Here is a 26,578-nt window from a genome sequence, read left to right as displayed (position 1 = left end):
TGTATGATCTGTGATAGTCATGGCATGTTATAGAGAGAAGGTGAGGTGTATGGTCTATGATAGCCATGGTATGTTATGGAGAGAGTGTGGGATGTATGGTCTATGATAGCCATGGTATGTTATGGAGAGAGTGTGGGGTGTATGGTCTATGATAGCCATGGTATGTTATGGAGAGAGTGTGGGGTGTATGATCTGTGATAGTCATGGCATGTTATAGAGAGAGTGTGAGGTGTATGGTCTATGATAGCCATGGCATGTTATGGGTAGAGTGTGAGGTGTATGATCTGTGATAGCCATGGTATGTTATGGAGAGAGTGTGAGGTGTATGGTCTTTGATAGATGTGGCATTTTATGGAGAGAGTGTGTAGTGCTGACATGCCATGGAGATGCTGTGACTTCAATCCTATACTTGACCTGATACTGTCTGTGGTCAGACATCTGCTTCCTGCACTGAGGTGTCTCCTCTACATTATCAGTTGTCTGCATGGGATACTGATCTCTGCTGTTTGGTCTGTTGCCAGACAAAGCCAAGTGTTATCTTAGTTTATTAAATAAATATACATGTGTGAATTGCCATTTGGGTGGTGATAAACTCGTGAACACAACTTTTGAGCAAGTTCTCCTCCCTGAATTACAAGCAGATATGTTGTAATAGACACAGCATCTCAGGAGGAAGGAAACTATCACATTTTTCAGACCCCGTAATCTTTGAAGCTGTAAACAATTTGGATCTGTCCCTGTGCAAGCCCTTTAACATCTGAACCTGTGTCATAAATTCTGATCAAGTTATCACAGAGCAAGTAATTCAAGCTGTAGCATGTTGGAAATCTCTTGCAGACTAAATAATAATTTCCTTTGGGGCCCTTTGCTTGCCGTAAACTACCATGTGAAAAAGTTCATTTTAATCTCTTTACAGTTTACCAGGTTTGTCATTGCGGCACATTAATAAATGTTTCTGTCGCTGAAGGTTTCTTGCCAAGACTTGATAGCGAAGGATTGTAACTGTTGTGCCAATTAAAATTCATCACACTGGCTGATAATTTGACATTGCCATTGGCTTGCCAAATATAAGGTATGATCTCAGGCAAAGTGCCTACTAATCAAATGTTGGGGTTGCAGAGTGTGTGTCACCTGAACTGTTCTGTTTGAACCTGGTATAACTGTAGCCAGGTTATACAGAAGACGTGTTACGCTTTGAGTTGGCTGCGAATTGTTGGTTTGTTTCCCAACCAACATGGTTGTATTGGTATCACTCTAGCCAGATTATAGGAAAGGCCTGTTAACCATCAGTACATCAGTATTCATAGAATGTTGGATTTATGGGCCTTTTGCGTAAAATGATATCTGATGCAAATTCATTCACATATAAAAGAAAACATATACCAAGAGCTTAGTTTGAAGGTGTTTTTCCTTGATACTTTTTTTTGGGAGGGGGGTGGGGCGATTCATTTAGTTTATATCATATATATTGGTAACTGTATGGGCTATTACTTTCGACTTATAGACAGTACCCATGAACATGACATGGCCACAGACCCCCATTAATTTTCCATAAGCGACAATGTTAAACATTAAATGGCCAATAAGCTTTGGTGCATACCTGACCCAGCCTGTGAGAAAGAAACCATTAAAATCTTGGCATAGGTTGACCGTCAAAATCTGGACCTTTCTATGCTGGCAGCTGGGAGGGGTGTCTAGCAGTGCCAAGGGGACGTCACTCACAGCCTTATCACTACCTATCTCCTTGTGTCCTCTCGCCCAGAATTTCAAACTTTTATTGGTAAAACTCATACCTGCCCAAAGCTTGGACAATTTTCAGCATTTTGATACCAAGCATGCACCGGTACACCAAAAATGGCAGGCTGGCAGCAAAAAAAGACTTTACACCCTAAAATACACAGAATTACATTCGTCCCTTCCGAAAAACGAAAGTTGTAATGGGGGGTCTGTGTCTACATCCCCTTTGACCCAAGCATCTAGTCTATCTCACTCCTAGGCCACATGCCATTGACCTGACAACATAGTATCCATGCAGATCTCTGAAAAAGGCTTTATCTCAATATAGTGTTTGATGAGTAACTGTACTGTCAAACTGTTTTAGCATTAATTCATGTACTTAAATGGATAGAACATATTTTTGAATTTCAGAAATGTGACAAGATGTGTTGTAAAGTTTCAGTTGTATCTCCTAATGATTGTTTACTGAGAGTGCACATAAAACAGGCCCATTTCACTTGAAAATTTCCTGAACAATAAACAACTGGTGGTAGGTCAAAGCCCATTAAAAAGACATACACTGTACAGGGCTTTGTTCAGGCCACAGTGCCCCATCATCAGCTGTGTTTAGGGGTTAGTTTTATCTGTAGTGTTTATGCCTGAACATTAACCTTGAATGTTTCCAGCACAGGGTTCAGGGACAGAATGCCCAACTCAGGCTCTGATATAAACCTTGCTGCAAGTCCTCTCAGCCTTTCTCATGTAAATATGTCTTCTACTGACTGAGCAAAACCAGTGTGATTTGACAAGGGCATTAAATAAGTCAGTGGTGGGGAATAAGCGATGGTAAAGGTTTAGACCATAACCAAACCATCAGATTCAGGTGTAAAAATCAATGCTAATCTTGTCCCTTCATGTTGTGGTCATGTATGTTACAGGACTTCTGAAGCCTTTTTGATGGGGCTAGCGGGATGTTATTTATGGGTTTAATCAGGGGAGTTATGTAGAGAACAGTTAAATGTTTGAGAAGAGGTAGCTGGCTGTGCAATCCAATTCTGAGCCTGCCACCATTGCTGTGAGCATAGACCTTTAACTGGATTGGCTGCTGTTGTATATACAGCTGTGGTTGTGGGCTGGAGATCGCTCCAGCGCAGATTGCATCAGATCACTAACCTTCAAAGACTTACCAGTCTACCCTCATATGTGTTGTGTTTAGCTGGCCCAATCACAGGTTTACCTCCTCCCCCCACCCCACCCCACCCCCCTCCAAACTTTCTCCCTCCGCCTTTCCTCAGTGATTTTGTGGCTGTTTTTGCCTCACTAGCTGGGCCTCATGTTTCCAGTGGTATCTCACTCATGTTCACTTTAACTTCTCTGTTACAAGTATAGTAGAGTACCTGAAATGTGGTGGAACAGATTTATGTCAGTTTGGATTGCAGTTGCTATCTTTTAAAGATATTAACTTTCTTTGATGTTATCTTTTTAGTGCATGAATTTGAGTAATAAATACCATGGTTACATGCAGTGTAACATATGTTTAACACGTTTTCATGGTTTTATGAAGAAATAAGTTCAGATATAATTCCCAAAATGGAAATTTTGGCGATAACTTATAATAAAATAATGTGGTGATTAGATATTCAGTATAAGAAAACTTTGTGTTGAGTCAAATACATGGCATATAAACAACATTCTTCACGTTAAGTGCAAACACGAGGAATGTGAACTCACATAGAGTGTGAATGGGGAATTACTTTTTCAGGCTTACTGTTATTGTTAACTGTTGGCAGTTAGGCACCACGCAAAATGACAACATTTTTTTTTTCTCAAGCCAAAATAATGGGGCATTTTAGGATGTATGCCAACATGTTGAGGCCTATTGAGGGAGCTTTCGTGCACCAGCTCTTGGATTTAAAATTCATCTAAGTGCCTTTTGCTTCAGAGAAAAAAGCCGGGAGAAGGCTTTAGTTATGTATAAGTGGGTGTTGAGTTCTCTCACCTAATATAAATGAGATGTGATGTGGGCCAAGACGCCATGGACCGTATAGGCTTCACTGACTACATTGGAAGACATTTTTTGTTCAGTTTTTAGGTGTGACTTTCTGTCCTAATTTGCAATTCCCTGATTTCCATCTCCTTGCTTTTGGATTGGCCGTTGATGTGGAGATGTTAGTGAAGTGTGTCTTCACTGATGAAGGATTCCTCTCGTCTCCCCAAAACTCCCCGTGGTAATGGTGAATATTGACTTACTGCGCTTCCCTTGTTCTCACGACTCGTTATAACCAATTACATTAGAGGCCGAGTTGCCTTCCTGGTCCAGCGGCACATATAGCATCTGTGTTAATGGCAGACAGACCCTAACCCACACCTGCGGGGACATAGCTGGCACAGGATACAGCCAAATCATTTTAGGGCTATAATTAACTCATCACCACCCACAAATCAATAAGGATAAGACAGAATGGGTGACAATATCATGATATCAATACTGTATTTGCAAAAGGCCCAGCTAACTAATACCCTTCAGATGACAGATTACAAATTAGATTTCACAGTTGACGCCTCAAGGATTAAACCAGAACACGAGAGATTTGGTAGTGTGTTAGCCTATCCCTAGTGAGATCTTGATGCACGTGTTATACCTGTAGTTGTAGACAAATAATGAGCATACTCTGTGATTCTAAACGCCACAAACCATGCACACCTGGTGTGGATGGCTAAATTGTCTCAATGAAGAAAAGTGTGGAACCTTTTTTCTGGTCATGTTCACCAGTACTCCCAGTTGGCTTGTCATGTTCAAAGACGTCATTTGAGTGTGAAAATGTTAATACTAGAAAAGGGAATATGATCCAGCCATTGGTGACACTTTGCTCTTTTTTGTTGTTGTCTCATGTATGGTCCCAGACCAGAAGTGACTGAGGGAAGCTGACATTTGCAGGTGTAAGTTTCGTCAAGGCTGTTTGGTCCAGATTTCATGAAACTTCCAATGTTTAGTAAATGTTTTAGCAGGGTTTTTTTTATACTTTTGAGAAATATGGAGTGTTGAAAAAACTTAAATCAAACAGTGCTTAGTTATAGTATTCTATTGCTTAAAGAAAACACTTTTGTATGAGCAAAAAAAAACTATTTGTGAAACAGGTGTTTGAGTAATGTCCGATAGGAAGAAAAGGTTTCGTTTCAGAGCAATGTCAGTTAGAAATTTACAGAAAGTTGGTAACACGTACAGTTTATTTGTATAAAATCAAGGAACTTTTTGCACAACAAGATGCTTTACCTTGTGGATTTATTTTTTGGATTGTACATGTTTCCTATATTTCTTAAGCACCTTGTGGAAGAACAGTTTCATTGTAAATTGAGCGAGCTACCTTCGATAAATGAAGATATTATGATAAGGTATGCATGTTGGGTAGTGAAGTGGTACACATGTACATCATGTTAACTGACCGAGGTAAATGTACCAGCTAGTACATGTACACGCATGTACAGTGAAGCCCTCACCTGCCCCTCAGTGCTGTTACAACACTTTTAGGTTACACACACTGCCTTTATATTGATTAGAATTGCCTGGAGCAGAGAATTTACAGGGGGAAAAGCTGTAAAGGAGATGGTGATGGTATGGGTTTTGTTTAGTGCTGCACCAATGGACTAGGAGCAGGGAACGGAACAAGGCTCCACAGTTTCCTTTAGGCTAAGCCTGCTTCCTGGACTTTATGGGGTTTAGAGGGCTCATTGAAAGGTCCAGGAACCTTACTGAAAAAATCCCTATAAATTCCTGTCAGTTGTGTTAATCTTTTTCTGTGGCTCCATTAATTTGTCTGCAAGAGAGATAGGGTGGAAATGACAAGGTGGCATCAGCTCCATTTCTCAGTGTCCCTGACAATAAACACCTCAACACGCTTATGATAGCTTTCAGCCTGGCCCCAGACTTGACCTGGCACTGACTGCCTGGTAATTGGATTAGCAGGGGAAGGGCGGGAGGAAATCCTTGTGGGGTCAGTTAGCAAATAACACTTTGAAGATATGAACTGCAGAGGGAAAAATAGAGGTATGGGTCAAGTGAAGATGAGGATTTGGTAGGAAATCTCCTGTGTGGGTAGAGGGATTAAGCCCAACCATGTATGGCTAATCCTGCCAAGGTGTGCTAAATTGGGGGATAAGTACAGGCTGAGGTACACAGGTAATAAAGGTAAGTCTACCTGCCCACATTGCTGTAGGGAGAGGTAAACATGAGGGCAACTGAGGTAATACACCTAGTGGTACATGTATGTGTTATTGTATCTGGACAATTTAGCAGTTTACAACTGTAATATCAGTGATCTGAATAGTGGTACCCTAGTGGTTTCCTCAACATTTTCCCATATGAAAAAGCAACTGTCATTGCAATTTATGCTCATTTTTTCTTTGATTTTGGAAACAAAACTACATTGGTCAGAGTGGCCAGTTTTAGGTCTTCACAGAAGGCACAGTTTTATCAGTCTACACAGACTAATGCAGCAAGGTTCAAAAATTACAGTACATACATGAACATACTTGTATATAACTGGTGAGATTGATAAATTTGTAGTTATGAGCCTTTCTTAAATTATATATCGAGTAATAATTCAGCAGTAGGGTGGCACCAAGTTTACTCTGTGCTTTGCCAGCGAAAATAAAATAAATTTAAATTTGCCTGCTTATTTTGCTTGTGCTTAATTTTTGTTGTTGTGATTTTCCCTTTTTTGAAGGCTTTCTGATGACGTCAGTATGACTTTAACAGGAACAGTTCTGGGGACAGTCTATATTTCCCATCAATTAAATAATTTTTTAGTTTTCTTTTTATTTTTGTACACCGTCCAACTCCAAAAAAAGATTCATTCTGCCTGTAAACAACATAATACATATATGTGTGAATCAGCCAGTTTTATGAATGGCACTGCTACATTTATGCAAATATGCCTGTTCAAGTTGATCTCATAAAACCCTATAGACTATGCTATTGATGAAATGTACCAGGTATGTCAAAGTGAGCATTTCTTCATTTTCTCTGCATCAGTGTATTGTAAACAGCCGTAACAGCAAACTGTGTACAGGACAAGTAACTGTTCAGTATGAAATATCATTTGTATCTGTTATTACAGACAATATACACAGCTTCTTCCTCAAGTAGAGATTCAGTGATTAAAGCCTCAAAACAAGACAAGTAAAGTTGATAGTGAAGAGTAAACTATTAATCTGTCCTAGCTGTAGGAAACACTTACCTGTAGGAGTAGTAATAATGATGTGTATGTATATCTCTCAGACATATGCTTATTTCTGCTGCATCACAATACACACTATATCTAGACAAGGTAAATATGCCTCATCTCTTACTCAGCTAAGCACTTGATTTTGTTTGCACTCTGATAATATATTTCAGATTAAAGGTTCAGTTACATGTAGTTCTGCATTTAGTTTTAGTTATTATCAGTTTAAAGTTAAATTCTGAAGAGAATTCTTTTAGCTAGTAAAACATATCCGGCCTAAACAAGGACAGCAGAAAAACATTATGTTTGTCTCGATGTAATGTGACCCATTAGAAGTTTATATTGGTGAGCAAGTATGCTACTCACTCTGACAAGTCACGTTTTACTTTTTCTTTATAGTTTTGTTTAATTATTGTACAGGTGTGCATCAATTTCTGATCACAATGTAGAAATGAATGAATACATTTCAGAGGCTTTTTGTTGTTCGTGCAGTTATCACATGAAGATGAAACTGTTTTGGTGACAAGTCGCTTTTGTAAAATTGTCACTCATTGAAAAGGTTACAATCATAAGAGTGAGAGATCTTCACTCTTTTAGTCCACCATGGGAAGAAATATAATTGGGTCAGTTGTGTGTGTTTTGTACTGGTTGTACAGTGGATGGTGGCAGAGATAAGTGCTATCTGTGTACAGGGGGACATAGATCTGACAGTTAGAGAGATCATACTAACTAGCTGGGGCACACAGTTCCTCAACATTGACCCTTGTCCACACAAAAAATAGGCTTGAAGTGTGTTGAGGCCACTGCCTGGGTACGCAGAGAGAAAGAGCTAGGGGCTAGTGTAGACCCAGCTAGACCAGAGCTGGAGATGTATGTCAGATCAGACAGGCAGCTAGTTGGGCCTGTTCACTAGAGTATCTGGCTTGAGGCCTCTTAGCCGAGTGCACAAGCAGCAGTAGACAGAGACTACTACAGCCGATGTATTATCTGTCCTCACGCTCTGTGTGGATCTACCCAGTTTTTTGCCAAGGACTACCCTTGATTTGCCCCACCTTACAGCGGTGTTAGCAGGGTAGGTCCAGGATCCCCAGGGTCCTGTCTTTGGCATTTGACGTGGGTAAAATCAGTGGACACCGTAGTGTACATCTGCCTGCTTGTCTTCACCTTGTACAACAAGATTTGCCGCCTGACTCCACTGTACTTACATGGCTGGCTGCCTACAGGGACATGTGGGTAAGTCTCCTTCATGCTGGCCTACACCACCGTCAATGAGCACGTATTGAATTCTGACGGAAGTTTGTTTTGATGATTTTGCTATGGATTAATACTACATGTGATAAAGCCTCTTGGTGTTTTACTAGCAGGCATTATCCTCTGTGGTCAAGTGGTTAGGTTTTCTGCACTGTTGTTATACCAGTCACACTCAGCTGAACGTGGTATACATTAGGTACCATTTACGTTGTAGTGGGTGCAGAAGTCTCTGCAATGATATGGTCACACTGCAGCACAGTTTAATTCAGTGGAAAGTTTGTCAGTCTTTCCCAGGTTTTATAATGCAAGCTAAGAGTATGGCTACAACGGTTGTACAGTTTACACTGCCATCCCTGTCAACATAGTTGATTTTGGTTCACTTCTACCCCACGTTTCTTATCACATGTAAATTCATGATTTTTCCTGGCATTATCATGTAGAGATTATGTCTTAGTATTGTGTCCAATTTGCTAAATGCTAAAAGATTAAATGTTTCAAATGAATCTGAGTAAAAATATTTTTGTTTATTTGGTCCTCGTCGTGGTTTTTATGTAAACTTTTTCAAGGATTTATGTGTAAAACCTTGAACAGCCTGGATATTCATAAGCGGCTTGGCATGTATTTACTGTGGGTTTATCTACTGACAAACTACAGAGCCAACCCTAGTGTAGACTGCACCGTATGTACATGTAGTATACTGTCCTCTTTAAGGAATTTGATTTCCATCATCTAGGGAAGTGCTCAGTGTGCTTGATGTGCTGTTGTTGTTTATGAGAAAGTTAAGCCAATAAGATCATTTTACGTTTTGGAAGCTTGTGTAACTGTAGAGTATGTCTTCCAAGTAGCCTGAAAATGTGAATTTGGAGCCTAAAAAAAGCCAGTAAATTTGAAATAATTATGGTGTACCAACCCTGAATTAACCTCAGAAAATAACATCTGAGTCTGAGAGCATTTCAGAATTTGTTAGACTTTATACATAGGATGTGCCTTTTGGGATGATGTGTGTAGATTTACAGGTATTCATTTGGTAAAAAAACAGCCATGTATCTGGCATGTTCATTGCTACCTTGAATGGAAATGCTACATAGACATCAGAATGATTCACCTCTTACCTAACGTATTAACATAGACTGATGGAAAATTTACATGTTAATGCCCACGTGTGCTTCCATGTATTAGTAAGGTCAGGATAATGTAGGCATGGAATGCAGAGCTGACCCGCTGTGTGACTGATTAAGGCTGTGTCTGTGATGTTGGCTTTCCAGTGTAATCAGGCAGACCCCCCAGCCAAGTCTGATTATATGGAACAGAGCTTCAGCAAATCTGACTGCCAAAATAATGGCAGGAAAACGGGAAAACTATTACCTGTGGTGTTGCATAATTGTCTTGCATGACCGTTGTACATCTTACCCCAGGTGTCTGTAAATGCAGGTTATTAGAATTCGCTGAAATTTTTAAGTTATGTAGACTACATGTGTAAATGTTGTATTAAATATGACAATTGCGATTTTTTTCATGCACTGTACATTAATATTGTGAAGCTATGGTTAATGAGCAGTACATCAACGTGTAGCTAAAGTTTGTAAGGCTTGAATTGGATACATGTATTACCTGCATGTACATGAATTTCTATTGAAGTAAGAGTTTACTTTGATTAAAATAGCTACAGAGGTAATTGCAGGCATAAGTTTGGATACATGTATTAGGTAGTGTAAAATTTTTCCGTGGCCTTGCTGAATATAATAAAGTCTAGAAAACTAGTGTTGGGTTTGATATTGAATGGTAACTTTAGGATTAAACCTAAAGTATGAAACTTACATGACACATATGTTAACTGACATGATCATCTACCTGTACTGGTGGGTCGCCTACCTGTGCAGGTTAGCATGTCTACCTGTGCAGGTTAGCATGTCTACCTGTGCAGGTTAGCATGTACCTAAGCTGCATGTATCATCACTCACTTTTTGGAGACTGATTCTCCGTCTTTCTTGCAGAATGTTGATGGTATTCAGTGACATTTTCCAGCATATCACCTGTGTGTTGGTTTGTTGATTCATTTTACGCCTGTTGTTTCATACCAGTCTGCTAAAGGGTTGCCTGCTATCGATATTCCAGCAGAGGGAAACATGTTTCTATGGTATAGTAGTATCTGAGTATTGGGACACTGGCTTATTTGTGGCGTGTAACTTTTCTCACTTGCTTGTGTGGATAGGATATAGAACAGGTTTATGATACTGTTGTTCTAATTGTGTTTATTATAGTTATTGTTACGAAGGCACAGTACAATGTGCCAGAAAAAATTGGGAAATGACATGTATATTTTACATTATTGTAACCATTATGTCACTGGATAGATAACATTTGAAGGCAAGTGGATTAATTATTGATGGTATATGATATGTAGTGAGGTAAGCATGGGATAAAAGCTTCTTCTCCCAGGTGACCAATCATTGTGTACCCTGTCTGCTCATCAATTCATCATCTCTGCACGGGCGGGCAGGAGATGGCATATATAGACACTCATGCTAAAACAGCGTGTAGGCTGAAAAGATATACTAGTGCTGGAGGCAAGGGAGCAAGAGCTCAGGGATGGACAGCCACTGGACAGCAGAACAAAGGCCGAGGTTTATAAATAAATTGAATACACCTACCTTCATTAATTGGTTTCCAAAAAGAAACATAAAAACAATCGTAAAATGTAGAATAAATGGGAAAGAATGTTTGATGAGAGCGGTGTGTGTTGATCTTCAGATGAAGTATGTGTACAGGTAGTTTGTACTGGTGTGAAGAGATCTAAGGATGTGTACAGGTAGTTTGTACTGGTGTGAAGAGATCTAAGGATGTGTACAGGTAGTTTGTACTGGTGTGAGGAGATCTAAGTATGTGTACAGGTAGTTTGTACTGGTGTGAAGAGATCTAAGGATGTGTACAGGTAGTTTGTACTGGTGTGAAGAGATCTAAGTATGTGTACAGGTAGTTTGTACTGGTGTGAAGAGATCTAAGTATGTGTACAGATAGTTTGTACTGGTGTGAAGAGATCTAAGTATGTGTACAGGTAGTTTGTACTGGTGTGAAGAGATCTAAGTATGTGTACAGGTAGTTTGTACTAATGTGAAGAGACCTAAGGATGTGTACAGGTAGTTTGTACTGGTGTGAGGAGATCTAAGTATGTGTACAGGTAGTTTGTACTGGTGTGAAGAGATCTAAGTATGTTTACAGATAGTTTGTACTGGTGTGAAGAGATCTAAGGATGTGTACAGGTAGTTTGTACTAATGTGAAGAGATATAAGTATGTGTACAGGTAGTTTTTACTGGTGTGAAGAGATCTAATTATGTGTACAGGTAGTTTGTACTGGTGTGAAGAGATCTAAGTATGTGTACAGGTAGTTTGTATTGGTGTGAAGAGATCTAATTTCATTCATATCTGTGCGTCACGTGGTTAAGCTCATTTTTCACCTGCCAAAGGCCAGTGGTTTACCTCGGGCACTCCAGTTTCCTCCTCTGATAAAACTGACCATTTGTAGAAGTGAACAATTCTTCAGAGTATTGTGTTGAATACAATAGATCAATGAATACGTACTCACTTGTACATGTATTTTACAAGACTGTGTTTTATCCTATGTCAGCTTTTGTTAAAGTTCCTCTGACTCTTTCTCTTGTTCACATATATCTGGGAAGTCAATGGGCGGGTGGCAGACGTGTGTCTGAATATGCCCATTGTTTCACTGACAATTAGGGCTTACGCACTGTTACCATTATAAAGTATATCGGTCACTTTTAATTACAACAATTTGGTAATTATGACGAAAGAGCTGATGAACAAGATTTCTAATTACTTTAGGGGATTTGGCCTAGACAAGCAAGGTCAGACCATGGGGTTCAGATTTCCCATGACTACATTGTGTTCTGCCAATACAAACATTCTTTTGTCACCCTTAATGTCATCAGTGACATTGTAATGAAAGATTATCATCAGATGAGACACACTTCCGTGAATGTAGTAGTTCATGTTGTACCCTGTGCTTAAGGCATTATCTTTGTATTAAATAAGACATTATTTGTACATGTATGCAGATTCATTATTTTATCTTAGAGAGGAATGCATATGATTTCTTCAAATGTTTAATTATGTGCGTGGTATATTTGAGAGGTTTTTGTCTCCCTGAGGGTGTATGTGTTAATAGTGTGTCATATAGCTATGTTACATTGGGGCAGTGGGCAGGGGACAGAGTGCTGACAGAGCCAAAGAAACACAGTTCTCATGGTGAATTTGGGGAAATGTCCTTCAACATCCACCCAGATCAAGGATCTTTATAAGGATACAGATCTACTGGTAGCATAGTGTAGAGAAATCTGCTTCAGGCACCAGTTTGATAACACTGCTCCATTACATGTTCATTTTTTTTGGCTTAGCTCGTGGGGTGCAGTGACCTTGTGGAGAAAACTTTCCTCTGTTGCGCACCAAGGCACTGTGGTTCTGCTGCTCTGCGCTGTACCCTCTAGTCTCCTGTTTCAGGATGTAAGTGTTTCTGTATTCGGTGTGCTGGATACATTGTCATGCATTGACAAACACAAAGTCATACCAGTTTGAGTATTCAGGGGGCCTCGAGGCGTAAAACAGCAATCAAATTGACTATTCAGTATTTGGCTAAAATAAAAATAAATTAAAAGCAAAACTATGCTAACGTTCCCCAGTTACATGTACTTGCAAAAAGCTAAGCTTTCCTTCCGTTTGAAGGCACATTGTTGCTATAAGCTGGTTTTCTCACAATATAATTCATTTCCTTACTTTATGAACATTTTTTTTTTTAAACATAATACCCGTCATTTCCTTCTCAAGAAAAATATCTAGTACCTGTTTTATAGCTGTTTTGGCATCTAGGATAATGCTGTGGTACAAATGTTAGCAGTGTTATTTGGACAGTTTATGATGCATATTAATTGGGATATCCATTATAGGTACTTTGAGAGCCGGTAGCTGTTGCAGGTGAGAAAATGGCCACAGGATAGCTGTGATGCCTTGTTGTCCATGAGCAGTCATCGGTGGCAGCACAATAACACCCACATGTACATGTATGGAAATAGACAGCTCAGATATACAAGGAGGATGACATGGTTTTATTTGTCATCTTAATCTATGTCAGTCATTTTTGTGTACTTTATGAAACATTTTGCGTTTTTTTTTTTGTATACCTAATACCACAGAATTTAATGAAGATGATTTAGACAGAAGACATTTATGAGTATAAATGGATTGGTGTTTTGTCTTCTGATCAAGTTGATGACAATTAGGCGGACACCTTTGGCCCCATGACAAGTTTTTACTTGCACAGTCTCCAGAATGCCTGAAATTAAGATCATTTAGGATGGGCTATTGTCATTTTATTGTTTCTCTTTGCACGGCTCGACAGATTTATGACTACAGTACATGTATAATTTAAGACTCTGATATGGTGTAATGTTTTCAGGGACAGACTTGAATACTAAATAAATGTATTGATGTTTTGTCCCAATTAAATTTTTCTTTACGTATGTAATTTTAGGTGGTCCTTTCTTTTTATATATTCACCTGTTTTACTTTATGTTTTCTTTGCCAGTAGTGCTTTGGAATCTGATAGTTTGTAAGCTGTTTGGTGATGGTCAGACTGGCCAGCCATCTGTTCATTTTCTCTTCTTTATCTTATTATTACTCCTTCTCCTGAACATGTGTGTCTCTACTTCACCGAGGTTACATCACACCTGCACTCTGACTAGGGGAAGGACCCTTTGGTTTTCAGTAATCTTGACCTTAAATTTGATAAATTTTATGAAAGCCTTGCTAATATAATATCTTCTGAAGTTTGCAGCAAAAATTAGCTAAACATGTACATAACATGTAAACCTAAGCATGTGGATGAACACTATTCAATTCGATGTTCCATGGCCAATCAGGAATCTTTCTGGCCATCCATTGGTTTGTCCGTCTATAGTCATTCCCTGGTAGAGGCTATCTTCTGAATAGTTTACACAAGATTTACAGATACCTAAAATAAAACTGCCTTTATTTGTGACATATCCTTAAAACATAGGTGTTTTTAGTGCAGTGCACAATAGTTCTTAATCCTTTTGTGAATTTTGTACAGGAATTTCTCATTACATTTATTTGGGCAGCACATTGTAGATGTGACTAACAGTGGATTGTTTTGTTAGAATGGCCTTTATGCCCAGTATTCGTGAATCCCTTACTTGGATCAAGTTTGAAGTGTTCTGTAGAACTGTGGAAGCCCTTTGGCTCTGTAGTTAATAGGTCAGCTGTCTGCGTCAATTCCTGTGGCAAAGTCTGTTTTCTTCCGCCCACATTTATTCCGTCTGTCAGATTTTATATTAGACATCTTTATACATATATATTGTATACATGTATGTCCATTTACATAACTTACAAGCTACACATGGTTCAGTACTCTAAACTTTTATACATTATTTAACATAAACACTTAATAATTCCAAATTATTATCAATGAATGGGCCTCCGTGGCCGAAGTGGTTAGCTGGCCAGTGCAGCACAATAACCCAGAGACTCTCACCAATGCCATCGCTGTGAGTTCAAGTCCAGCTCATGCTGGCTTCCTCTCCAGCCGTACCTGGGAAGATCTGTCAACCAGATCCAACCTGTGGATGGTGGTGTATTTCCCTTGAGTTCTGCCTTTGTTTCCTCATACCATGATGCTGGTTGCCATCCTATAAGGGAAATATTTTTGAGTACAAAAAAAAAAAAAAAGAAATGAATCAAATAAATAAATAAATATTATTGATTTACTGTAATACAAATATTTTTTAAAGTTTCCTGTATGTTATCTGTAGACCTGTGAATCGGAAGCTCCATGTTTAGGTGGTTTTGTTATGATTTGATGATTTCCCATGAAGGAAGAATGTCCATTAAATCCTTAGACAGAGGCATGTTATTAAGTATTCTCGCAGTGATGTCAGAGTACAGGTACACCAATGATGTCAGAGTACAGGTACACCAGTGATGTCAGGGTACAGGTGCACCAGTGATGTCACAGTACAGGTACACCAGTGATGTCAGGGTACAGGTGCACCAGTGATGTCAGGGTACAGGTAGACCAGTGATGTCAGAGTATAGGTACACCAGTGATGTCAGAGTAAAGGTACACCATTTTATCTGGCCCAGATGAGGTGAATTTCCTACACAAGGAACAGTCAGAAGAGATTTCTTGTCAGAGGTGTGTACAGTACATAAATGTGTATCTGTGACAGAACAGCTTCATGTATGTGACATGTTGCTGGCATGTAAGCACGTATCTGTCACAGAACAGTGACATGTATGTGTCATGCTGCTGGCATGTAAGCGGTTTTTGTTGTTAATATGTTGTGTTGCTGATCGGTCTGAAGTAATCCGATAGCTCTTGTTGTTGAATGGTAGAAATTACCCCAACTGTTATTGTAAGTAATCTTGATTAGCGGCTTTAGTCAGAGCTGGTTCAAGACGCTATTGTTCCTCAACGGTTAAGTTTGCTGTACAGTTGCCTGCTCAAGAATCTGTGCGATAGAAGTCCACAGGGTATATGGTACAAGCCATTCAAGTAGAAAGGTGAGCTGGTTGTGACAGCTTCTGTCTTTTTGCCTCTTTCTTTACAGCTCTGGAATCACAGACTAAGACATTTCATGTCACAGGGAACAGTCCTGAGCTTTAGGAGATTCATTTGCGTTAACAAGTGACAGCAGCGACAGACTGACAATTCTGGGCTCTGTATTCTCTGTATACTTATTTCAGGGATACAGATGTGTGTATGAATCTAGACATGCAGTTGAATGTTTTTGTCCGCTGTTCATTTTATTTCTAATTTGTAAATGGAATTCCATGGGTTTTTGTCCCACTACATTGGTTAGACAATGGCATTAGAACAGGTTTTCTCTGTAACAAACAATGCTGACTGAGGTGTCCGTGATGATTATAAGATCTGGCCTAGTCTGTAATTCACTTCCCTTGGATTGTTCAAAATTTAAACAGAATGTTTTTTTTTTGAAGTCTCCTACATGAGGTTCTTGTATTTTGTCCAAGTTCATTTTACTCTCTGCACAGCAACGCACAGTGTGAACCTCGCTGTAAATTTATTCGTGGCAGACGTAAAAAAATTTCCTTGTCACAGGTGAGTGGCCTTGTGTAAAACTTTGCTCAGTGTTCCTTCTGTAAAATAATCCACTCTTTGTGTCAGCCATTCTAGTGATGTATGATAATACCCCGTATAAGTAACTTCATCTTCAGTTTATGTTCACTTTTATGCCTAAAACAGCTACTTAGAGCTTCTTACCTTGTTTATTTATTTATCTAATTGGTGTTCCAAGAACATTCCGGTTAGAACAGAGAGGTCATGTTTATGGGGGAAGACTGGGATAGGGCATCCTTGCCAGATTTCTGACAGACTGTCTAGCATAATGGCACAGTTATGCAAATAGAGTGCCAGAATGACACTATTACAAGCATGAACATAAGTGCCTGGACCTACACTACCATATGTTGGTTTTTTTTTTTTAATTTACTTTTTGACCTGATGATCCATGCCAAATGAGCTACCAGAAAAGGGCTTGGGTTGTACTATTTCTCTGTGGCTGAAACGTGAATCATTCCATGGCGTCAAGTACAGAGCAGAATGGCTTTTTGTAATTCTTCTTGAAAGTAGGAAATTGAGTTATTAGATTTTTGATGCTATTTTTTCATGTCTGAGCCTGTATGATATAATGATATTAAATCTGAGAAGATCAAAGGCTTTTCAGGTGACAGTCACTGAAGTGATTGTGAATGCTGTGTCAACCCTTATCTGAGTCACCATGTGCATGATCTGCATGGCTTACACTTACATGTTATGAGCAATTATCTGGAGAGTAACACTGTTAAATGATCAAAGGCGTATTATCACTAGATGTGAGAGTCGATGATTTCTCGTTAATTGTATGAATGTTTTGGTTGATTGTGAAGTGAGGCACGTGCATTGTAGGTATTGTTAATGTTAGTGGCAGAAGATAAATCTGCCAGAATGCCACATTGCTTTGGTTAGACATGGTTGATCACTGCTACTCACACTGATCAATTGACACCAAGTATATTATACACTCCCACTGATCAGTTGACACCAAGTATATTATACACTCCCACTGATCAATTGACCCCAAGTATATTATACACTCCCACTGATCAATTGACACCAAGTATATTATACACTCCCACTGATCAATTGACACCAAGTATATTATAATTTATACATTTCTACTGATCAAAATGGATGGATGATACAGTGTTAGTGGTGATTTAGCAATTCATAATTTCTTCAGTTTTCTTTGTGACACGGTAAAAATCTTGTTGTAATTTTTTAGTTAGTAAACTGTGTCCCCCAAAAATATCTTGATTCTGTTAGTAGATAGACAGGTATATTTACATGTTGCTACCAGAACAGGACACCTGATACAGTGCACATGTATGAACACGCTTCTGATAAAAAGGCGGTCAGTATTTGCTCCTGTTGTTCAGTTTCTCTATGTTTTCACCAAAAGTTGTTCCACATCATCAGAGAGCCTAACATGCCAGCTTATTCTGGAACTTGTTGGTAAGCCTGCCAGTGCATTTCAGAGGTAAGGAAGTTAGGTGTAGTCATTGGTGGAGGGAGGGGTGAGATGTGTGTGTTTAGCTCTAGGGGAGGATTTTCCCAGGAAGCATCATTTAACTTTTTGCAATCAGACAAATCTGCTGTTACAATCTCATCGTGAAAAGTCCATGTACCTGTTCCAAAACTGTCCACAATTTAATCAAATAGATGACCCATTATTTGTGGAATTTCTTGTATTAAATGCCTTCTGCAAAACTGCCTTATTGCTGGTAAAATAAAACAAGCGTATAGCTATGCCGATGGTTGTGGTGGTGTCTGGCTTTGCAGGGTTGAGGAACAGAAACCTTTCTCCAGGGAAACACATTCCAGGCATATTTCTAACCAGGCTCTCTTTCATGACAAGGCTTTTAGTTAATATAAGTTGATGCCCTGTAGTATTTTGAGAATTTTTTTTTATTTTCCACATTGTCTCTGTGGGAATACTTTTTTTTTGTGGAGTGAGACAAAATGTCAAATTCTAGGTTTCCATTGGCAGCCAGGGGCTAAATTTCAAAGTTGTTTTCATTCACTATGGTGACTTGCCTCACTAGAACAATGTGCCATGTACAAGGGTATGGAATGTGCTGAACTGTAAAGAATCCCTCTGAAAGTAAGGTCATGCCCGTGGCCGGTCCATGTGGGTGTCACCATAGAAGGGCTAAGGTTTCAGGGTGAGGCAATATGATGGCAATATTTGTTTCAGTTTTCCAGCAGGCTGGGAGGGAGGACAACTTATGGTGAAGGTTACAGGTCTGTGGTGAAGAAGCCTGGTTCTCACTGGCTATGTGTGAGAAGGTTGGCTTGTTATTATTGTCTGTAGCCCTTCATGTCGGGCTCACTTCATACTACTACTTTCCCCTTAGGGCCATTGAGTGCCAGATTGAGTTGATGGGAGATAAATTGGTGTGTGTTGACATCTGCAAGGCATCAGGCAAGGTGATGTATTATACCTGGGCCTGTTTGCTCCTCACTTATTTTGCACAAGACTGTTTGTTCTCTGTGTGTGGGTGGACAAAACCAGTTTTAATGGCTCCATTGTGGTACCCTTTGGTCATCTGGTCTCGGATCTAATGGTCACTGCTATTTTAGGGCCTTATACAAATATTCACTTTGATCTGATTGGCCAAATTTTCTTGCCGCTTTGTTTTTGAAAGCTTTCTGGTGCTTGTTGGTGGTGACTTGTGGCTCTGTTCTAATAATGAGTCCATATGCGGCTTTAAATACATGTCTAATTGGCCTGAAGCTGTGACAGAAATGCTGCCTTGTTGGTGGGAGGCTGTTAAACATAGACCAGCTGGTTATGTGCATGCAGGTATGCTCTCCAGAAAAGAAAAATCCTTCGCATAACTCCCCTGATTGAAGACCTGTATCATGTTTAAATAATGTAAAGACTTGCTACAAAAGTCATAACTATACTAAACCCACTTATATGACTGTCGTTTGATTGAAAGCTTTATGCTTCCTGACTAGAACTCTGATTCAGTTATTGTCAGTTAATAAAAAAAAAAATAACATTCATGTACACGTCTCTGTACTATTTTTACCTCATTTGGTCTTTTTTGTTGGTTTAGTTGCATAGCAGTTTCTATATATACAAGTAAGTGTGTGCATTAACAAAAAGTGGTATTGTATGAGAGAGACAGTGGTTCATGTATGTATGTAGTGTACCAAGTTGATTATTCACTTCCTTTTGGGACATTTTTTGGAATTTATACCTCTTTTGCAAAACTTGGTCATTCATGGTGTAGATTTAAGTGGCAGTTAGAAAGTGTTTTCATTTGGTCTCACAATCATTTTTGGTGGGTACCAAGAAGCAATGAGCAGAGGCCATTCTGCTTTTATTCGTGACTAACCCTGTCATGTGATTAAATTTTACAGGCTAGTGGTTTAGCTAATGGTAGGGGAGAGACCGAATGCTTCAACTATCACACATAAATAACTCTCCTACCATAATCAGAGAAGTGTAAAGAAACCACAGCATAGATATAATTGCTGTCAGAGCAGGGAACATAGACAGGTGTGGTATGAAAGAGCCTCTTTGGAAATTGTCAGGCGATAGATATACCTGTTGACAGTGTCCTTAAAATGGCCGAGTAGTCTGTGAGCTGAGGACATATCAGTCTGCACATCTCACTCTCCACTGAAACGCTAAACCATGTTGAGCCTGTTCAACAGCTGAAGGGCTTCGTTTTCAGGGCAGCTTCAACATAAGGGGATAAATTGTTTTATTGAGAGGTACTGGGCAATGGGCAGGGTCCAGGTTGTGAGGCAGGGACCTATACTTTAGTTCACAGCTGCTGAAGCACAGCATAGAAGGGAAGGCGGGGCCTGTGGCCTCTGCCTGAATGAAGACTGTGTATTATACTGTACCTGACAGCATATAGTATTCAGTGTACACCTGGAAAAGTGTGTTTGTTCTTTTAAATATATACGACACTAGATTTGTCACTAGAATTGCTGAATTATGATCAGCTGGCTGTTGCGCTTCACCAGGGCTGCATTATCTTCAGTGATATTTTATCAGGATCGCTTTCTTGTGACAGTCTGATTTATGTGTGTAAATATTGGTGAGTAACATGTATAGGTACCTGTGTGAGGTCAACCTTGCAGTGCATCTTAGACTCAGGTCACTTGGTGCAAACTATTCAAGATTCAACTCATACATTATTGGAACCCTTTTCAGGTACTGTTTATGGCAAGTTGAACAAGTAGTTTAACTAAAAGTATTAGATGTTATAACATATTTTTTGTTGTTATTTTTTTCTATTACTTTTTAATCTATGTAATACATTTATATTGAGTTTCATATGGAAGCTGTTTTCTTTGGCTGTTTGTATTGGTATTTCAGAGTTGACATGCACTGATCAGGTATTATTTACATTTTGTGGGTTTGTGGGTATTGGCATTGACCAGTTTGTCAGTGCTTAGTAGTAGTGTGCATATCCGGGTTGTGTTGTCACGGGGAGAACCTCCAGAGTATTCAATAACATTCAGTCGTTCATGACTATTGAGAGACGTAAATGGCTTCCCATAGGTACAGGTAAACCTGTGTTACAAACTATTGTGAATGTGTTTTACAGCTTTCATTTGAGAGGACAGTACTTGTAAGCAAAAAAGGATTAGTAGGTCTAAGTACTCTGTGTTGTGTTTAGTATACCTGTACAAACATGCTGTGGTGAAGTGGGTTCTTTTGTTTGTGTGTGTGTGTTTTTGTTTCTTGATCTTTGTACAATTTGATTTAAAATTTGCTTACTTTATGTAATATTTCCACACCATTGGTTGGTCATGAATAGGTACATCATCGCCCCTCATTACTCTCCTCTGGTATGTTCCCTTACCTCTTGGACCTGTCCAATGGATTGATGTGACCAGTGGGGACAGTTAGAATGATAGGTAATGGATAGTGGGTGTCCCAGGTAAGCCCCGTTGTGACAGCTTTAGTGATTGGGGCTGTACACTTCAACACCCTACAACACTGGCACAAACAATGGACCCACTTTTAGGTCCGGAGAATATGTCCCCATTTTGTACCTAACACAGACAGTGGATTTTTGTTTGTGGTAGGGTCTGAAGACTGCTGTAATGGTAGAAGTCTGAGGCCCCTCCAGCATTGTGTGTAGCTGATCTTTGTCCTTTGTCACAAGTAGGTTTAGGTGGCAAGGTAATCCGAGTATGATGTGTTCACAGTGACACATAGACATCTGCCTTATGTAGGATTGCTGGAGACTTTGGTACATGAGGCCTATCTGAAGGCCAAGGTACACTATCCAGCCTACAGACCTCCACTTTTGTATATTGTATGGGAAGCTCTGGTGGCAGTCCACTGGCTGAATGGCTTTGGTTTTGTTTTAGAGATGGATGACACATAAATGGCTACACTTTCTAGGACAGACCACTGTGATATCATGTCTCAGTCGAAAGACTGGATTTTTCTGGTACAAGTGGTGATTGACACAATCCCTGTTAGCCAATGAGCACTCTATACAAGCTCAAAGCCTTCACGAAAGTCTGAATTTTCATTGGTAGAGATGGAGGTGTGTCTTCTTTAATATTCACGATTAACCAAGAAGTAAGATGTAACCACTGAACACTAAATTAAATAAATTCTTAGAGAAGTTGATGTTATTGTTTGTGAGCTCCTTGCATACATACAGATAAAGTCTTCCAGTCATATTCTTCACAGAAAAGAAATTTTATGTATCAGTTACAGATGAAGACAGAAACAGGGAAGCCCCTCTGGTTCACCACGCTATGGAGTAGGCCTACAGTGGTCCTAGAGTTAGCCCAGCTGTCTCAGACCTCCACGCAGAGCCCATCCCCAGAATCCTCAGAAACTCCTGATAAAAAATTATACCCAACTGGCATTGGCAAACAACCCGTTTGTAACATACGTGTAATCCAGTGGTTCAGTCTTTTCAGCAGAGTCAAACTGACTTCTGATGGAACAACAACAGCAGTTTTTTTCTTCTAGGTGTAAATAGGTTTGTTTTCATTGGTTTATGTGGATTAGCAACACGAATGTGCAGGGTGTTTCAGCAGAGAGGTTGGTAGACTGTAAGACTTCGGCCTCTGCCTGAGGAGAGGAATAACTTATAGTTTTAAACTTAATTTAAACTTACAGTGTTAAATACAAACTGTGTTTTTGCATAGATTTACTTGTAATATTTATTTCTAAACACGAATAGTCTGATGTGGTATTTTAATCTCTGAAGTCTTGTAAAATATTTGCTGTAATATGACAGACATATTAAAGATCCGGCAAGCTGTATTTATTTAGTACTCAGAAATTGTGAATTTTTTGTGAATTAGCAACAAAAATTTACATTTATTTGCATAAGGCCTAAACCTTCAGTCCACAACCAAATTGATTAGCGATTGAGAACCAGTATTTCCGTATAAATTGTCAGTGCAAAGTAAGAGTTGATTACTTAGTGTAAAATGATGGTGAATAGTAATTGATTATGAATACAAGGGATCATTTGTGCGAGTATACGTTTTGTGGAGCCTTTCACTGAGGGATTGATGATCAATGTCACCTCAGTTGTGTGAGTATACGTTTTGCGGAGCCTTTCACTGAGGGATTGATGATCAATGTCACCTCAGTTGTGAGTATACGTTTTGTGGAGCCTTTCACTGAGGGATTGATGATCAATGTCACCTCAGTTGTGCGAATATACGTTTTGTGGAGCCTTTCACTGAGGGATTGATGATCAATGTCACCTCAGTTGTGTGAGTATACGTTTTGTGGAGCCTTTCACTGAGGGATTGATGATCAATGTCACCTCAGTTGTGAGTATACGTTTTGTGGAGCCTTTCACTGAGGGATTGATGATCAATGTCACCTCAGTTGTGCGAGTATACGTTTTGTGGAGCCTTTCACTGAGGGATTGATGAGCAATGTCACCTCAGTTGTGTGAGTGTACGTTTTGTGGAGCCTTTCACTGAGGGATTGATGAGCAATGTCACCTCAGTTGTGTGAGTGTACGTTTTGTGGAGCCTTTCACTGAGGGATTGATGATCAATGTCACCGTGATGTAATGGATAGTAAAGTGTAGTGACTAAACCTGTAATCCTGCCAATCTGAATGCATAGCTTCTGTGAATCTACTGGTCAAACCTGGTTTCTTTCTGCTGGTACATGAGAAGGTCTGTCAGCAACCTGAGGATGGTTGTGGGTCTCCCACAGACACAGTTCCCTCCCACTGTAATATTTTCCACTGTTGTGTAAGTGAAATATTCTTGAATACAATGTAAAACACGAAATAAACAATTAAAGTTAGAAATCTGACTTCCACATCACAGTTTCTTCATTATTTCCTGCTCTTCGTAGTGGACATGTACTTGACTGCCCGCGGCTTACCTGCATTGTGCTGCACCACTGCAGTCACCATACTTGTACATGTACGTGTTGTTGTTTCTCACAGGTAAATTTGTTACACCTGGTCAGGTTGAGGAAGTTAATAGCTGAATGTAAATGCCAGGTTCTAGTGATCCAGTGTGTAAACCCACCCTCTTGGTGAACAGTGAGTTGCTTGCAGTAATATATCACCTGTGTCTCATCAGATGAAGCACCTAACTGACAACGGCAGGTAATTGAATCAAGTGTGTTGTAATGTGACATGAAGGTGTTTCTGTATTCCGTATCACATTACAATCTGTGACAAAAGTCTTGAGTGTTTCAGTAAACAACAGTCTAGGGAAGAAATTAATATGCAGAATAGGGGACTGTGTATATGTCAGTAAGAATTACAATGTACATGCATGTTTATGTAGTGAATGTGTAGAGGATACCTTATAAATTCAGTGATATGTGATGTTAAATGCTTCCGCTATCTGAAGGCCTATAGCTGGTAGAGCTGATGTATGAGAAAACTCATTGATGTGATGCACAATTGATGCACACTATGGAGACTTAATACTTGCTTGAATCAGGTTGTGGTGTCCAGGTGACACACTGTGTTATGCAATCATACATGTTGATGTGAGGATCATAATGTTCTTGCTGACCACCTTGTATTTTGTGAATGATGTGATATTGTAGTGGCCAGATTGCGGTGTCAAGTCGGCTGACCAGATTCTTCCACAGCGGGTGGTTTTTGTACGTGTGAAGAAGCCTTTGTGTGTTTGAGACACCTGAGATATTGTTGTTTGTTCAGTGTTAAGTAGGGGAACTTGTGGGCCCTGCATGAACTCAATGTGCCGGAGAGGATGCCTCACATCTTAATTTCCGCTCCCGTTTATTTTTTGGAGCCAGTCAGGCACAAACGGTGGTTTTCAAGGCCATAGCTGGATAGAAGTGTGGTATGTCCATCTGTTTAGGTGTGAGGGTCTGATATAAGACTGGTAGTGTGGATTACCATTGACACTCTCCTCCATCGGGTAATCCCCCCCCTCAGCCAATGTCAAGCACAGCATTCAGCACTGGTCATATTTAGCTCATACAGACATAACTACGAGAAGTTAATGAGGTACGGCTTGTGCTCTACCCTCTGAAGAGCTGATTTTCCAGCTTCGGTTTTTTTTTACATGGTAATTTTTCTCTGGTGTGGATTGCTCCAGTGCTGCTGGTATTTGTCTCTGGCTATAGGTGAGGGTACAGACTCAGCCTGGGTATAAATGTCATGTCGTGCTTGTTTATTTTCCGTCAGTCATGACTGGTGTTGGCCTGGTACTCGCACAACCCTAAGCAGGTGCCCCTTCCTGACTTACCCCTCAAGGCAAGAGGGCAACAAGGGTATTGCTGCTCTCCTACATCAGGAGTGCATTCCACCAAAAACTTGGCAGATGCAGATATTGTTTTTCCCCAGCTATCTTCAACTCATTTTCACCAGTCTCTCAGTGCTTTTATGCTTCTGACTGCGCCATTACGTGGGATTCTGTTGAAATACTGAAGTCAGGCGGAACTTATTTTTGGAGTTTCTCAGCTGGAGACTGGAGTTGAAATTTCTTGATAGCTCCATGCGGTGTTGAAGCTTTCTGATAACACCATGATGTTTGGCTACCCTGGACGAGCCGTGGAGCATTCTGCTATAGACCTGGACCTCTACAAGGTGGGCAATGTTACCTTACCCATGTTTATATTTGTGTATCTATGAAGTAACCCAGTCATGTGACAAGGTGAGAAGGAAGCTGCTAACTTTGTTATGGAGCTAGAGTATGGCCTACACCACAGCTTGTTAGCTGTGGGAGTGACGTGTCCACGGTCCTGTACTGTACTACAAGGCGTAGGACAATGGCTGATCATATCTCTCGAGCACAGTAACCCACAAACCAGTAGCATGTCGAGACAAACTTAGGGATCTGCATTTCACTTTCTTTTTCAGGTGTATATATATTATTTAAATTTGGGTATAACCTAATTTTCGTCCATATGGTAGTTTTCAAAGATGTATGGCAGGCTGCTACTTCTGTGGGAGTTTTATAATATAACTGACAAGTTACAGTATACTTGGTTTTCTCAGTTACCACCGTCATATGTAAAAAAAAATTTCTTGAGCTTGATGTAAAACACCAGTAACACAAACAACCCAATACATTACTTGGCTAGTTCGACTCTTCGTGGGCATTGCTGTAAAGATCTTTTAGCATGGATAGAAATCTTTTTTTTTTTTAGGTGAAATATTGGAAATTTGCCAGCTTGGTCTGCATACTAGACTAACCCATCAAATCTGGCACATATCTTCTTTTTTACCCAACAAAAAAGAGAGTCAGGCATATGAGTTTGTAAATATCAAGATGTACATACATGCAAATAATTCCAAGAAAGCAGCAGCAAATTTGTCACACATTTATTATTCTAATAAATATAAGATTTTGTGGTGTTTAAATTTTCATGATCATCAGCCAATGTACATGACAAGACTGACTTCAAAGAATTCTGTTGTGGAGATTCCATTATAAAGAGTTCTGTCAGTCATAAGACAAATATTATTTTAGTTATAACTTCTTCGGATATCACACGTAACTACATACAGTGTGAATGTTGTTTGTGTTTCTTGAAAATCCTATCGGGTGAAAACATGGAGCAAGGCTTAACTTACTAAAAAATTCACATTGAAAAGATGAGATTTGGCATGAAATGAACTGTATCAAAAGATTTTCTCTGGTGACTTAATGAACAATATAGAGCAATAAAACTTTGGTGTTCTGAAGATCTCTGTAGTCTTTAAGTCTGACAGATTTACATTAACAAGGTTGGTGTAACTCTTATTGTAGGCTGTGTAACTCCTATTGTAGGCTGTGTAATTCC

General features: G+C 39.6%; 1 protein-coding gene across 8 annotated transcripts in view; it reads left to right on the top strand.

The window, feature by feature from the left end:
• LOC135468811 (nuclear hormone receptor HR96-like) overlaps window positions 1-26,578 on the top strand; it is a 173,964-nt gene that overhangs the window by 58,958 nt on the left and 88,428 nt on the right. The window contains exon 4 of one of the 8 annotated variants that reach the window (XM_064747251.1): window positions 22,035-22,311. The exons of 3 other annotated variants lie outside the window; for them this stretch is intronic. Coding sequence is in view for 2 of the 5 variants with exons in the window: in XM_064747244.1 (XP_064603314.1) it covers window positions 25,317-25,379 (63 nt within the window). In the remaining 3 variants the exon portion in view is untranslated. Of the gene's footprint in view, window positions 1-7,881; window positions 8,172-20,793; window positions 20,871-22,034; window positions 22,312-25,100; window positions 25,380-26,578 lie in introns of those variants that run through there. 4 more of the 8 variants (XM_064747245.1, XM_064747252.1, XM_064747253.1 and 1 more) reach the window with 4 other exon arrangements.

Source organism: Liolophura sinensis, chromosome 6 (genome assembly GCF_032854445.1).
Source record: "Liolophura sinensis isolate JHLJ2023 chromosome 6, CUHK_Ljap_v2, whole genome shotgun sequence".
NCBI lineage: Eukaryota > Metazoa > Mollusca > Polyplacophora > Chitonida > Chitonidae > Liolophura > Liolophura sinensis.
Note: the sequence above shows the minus strand (reverse complement) of the source record. Positions and strands in the feature narration are given on the sequence as shown.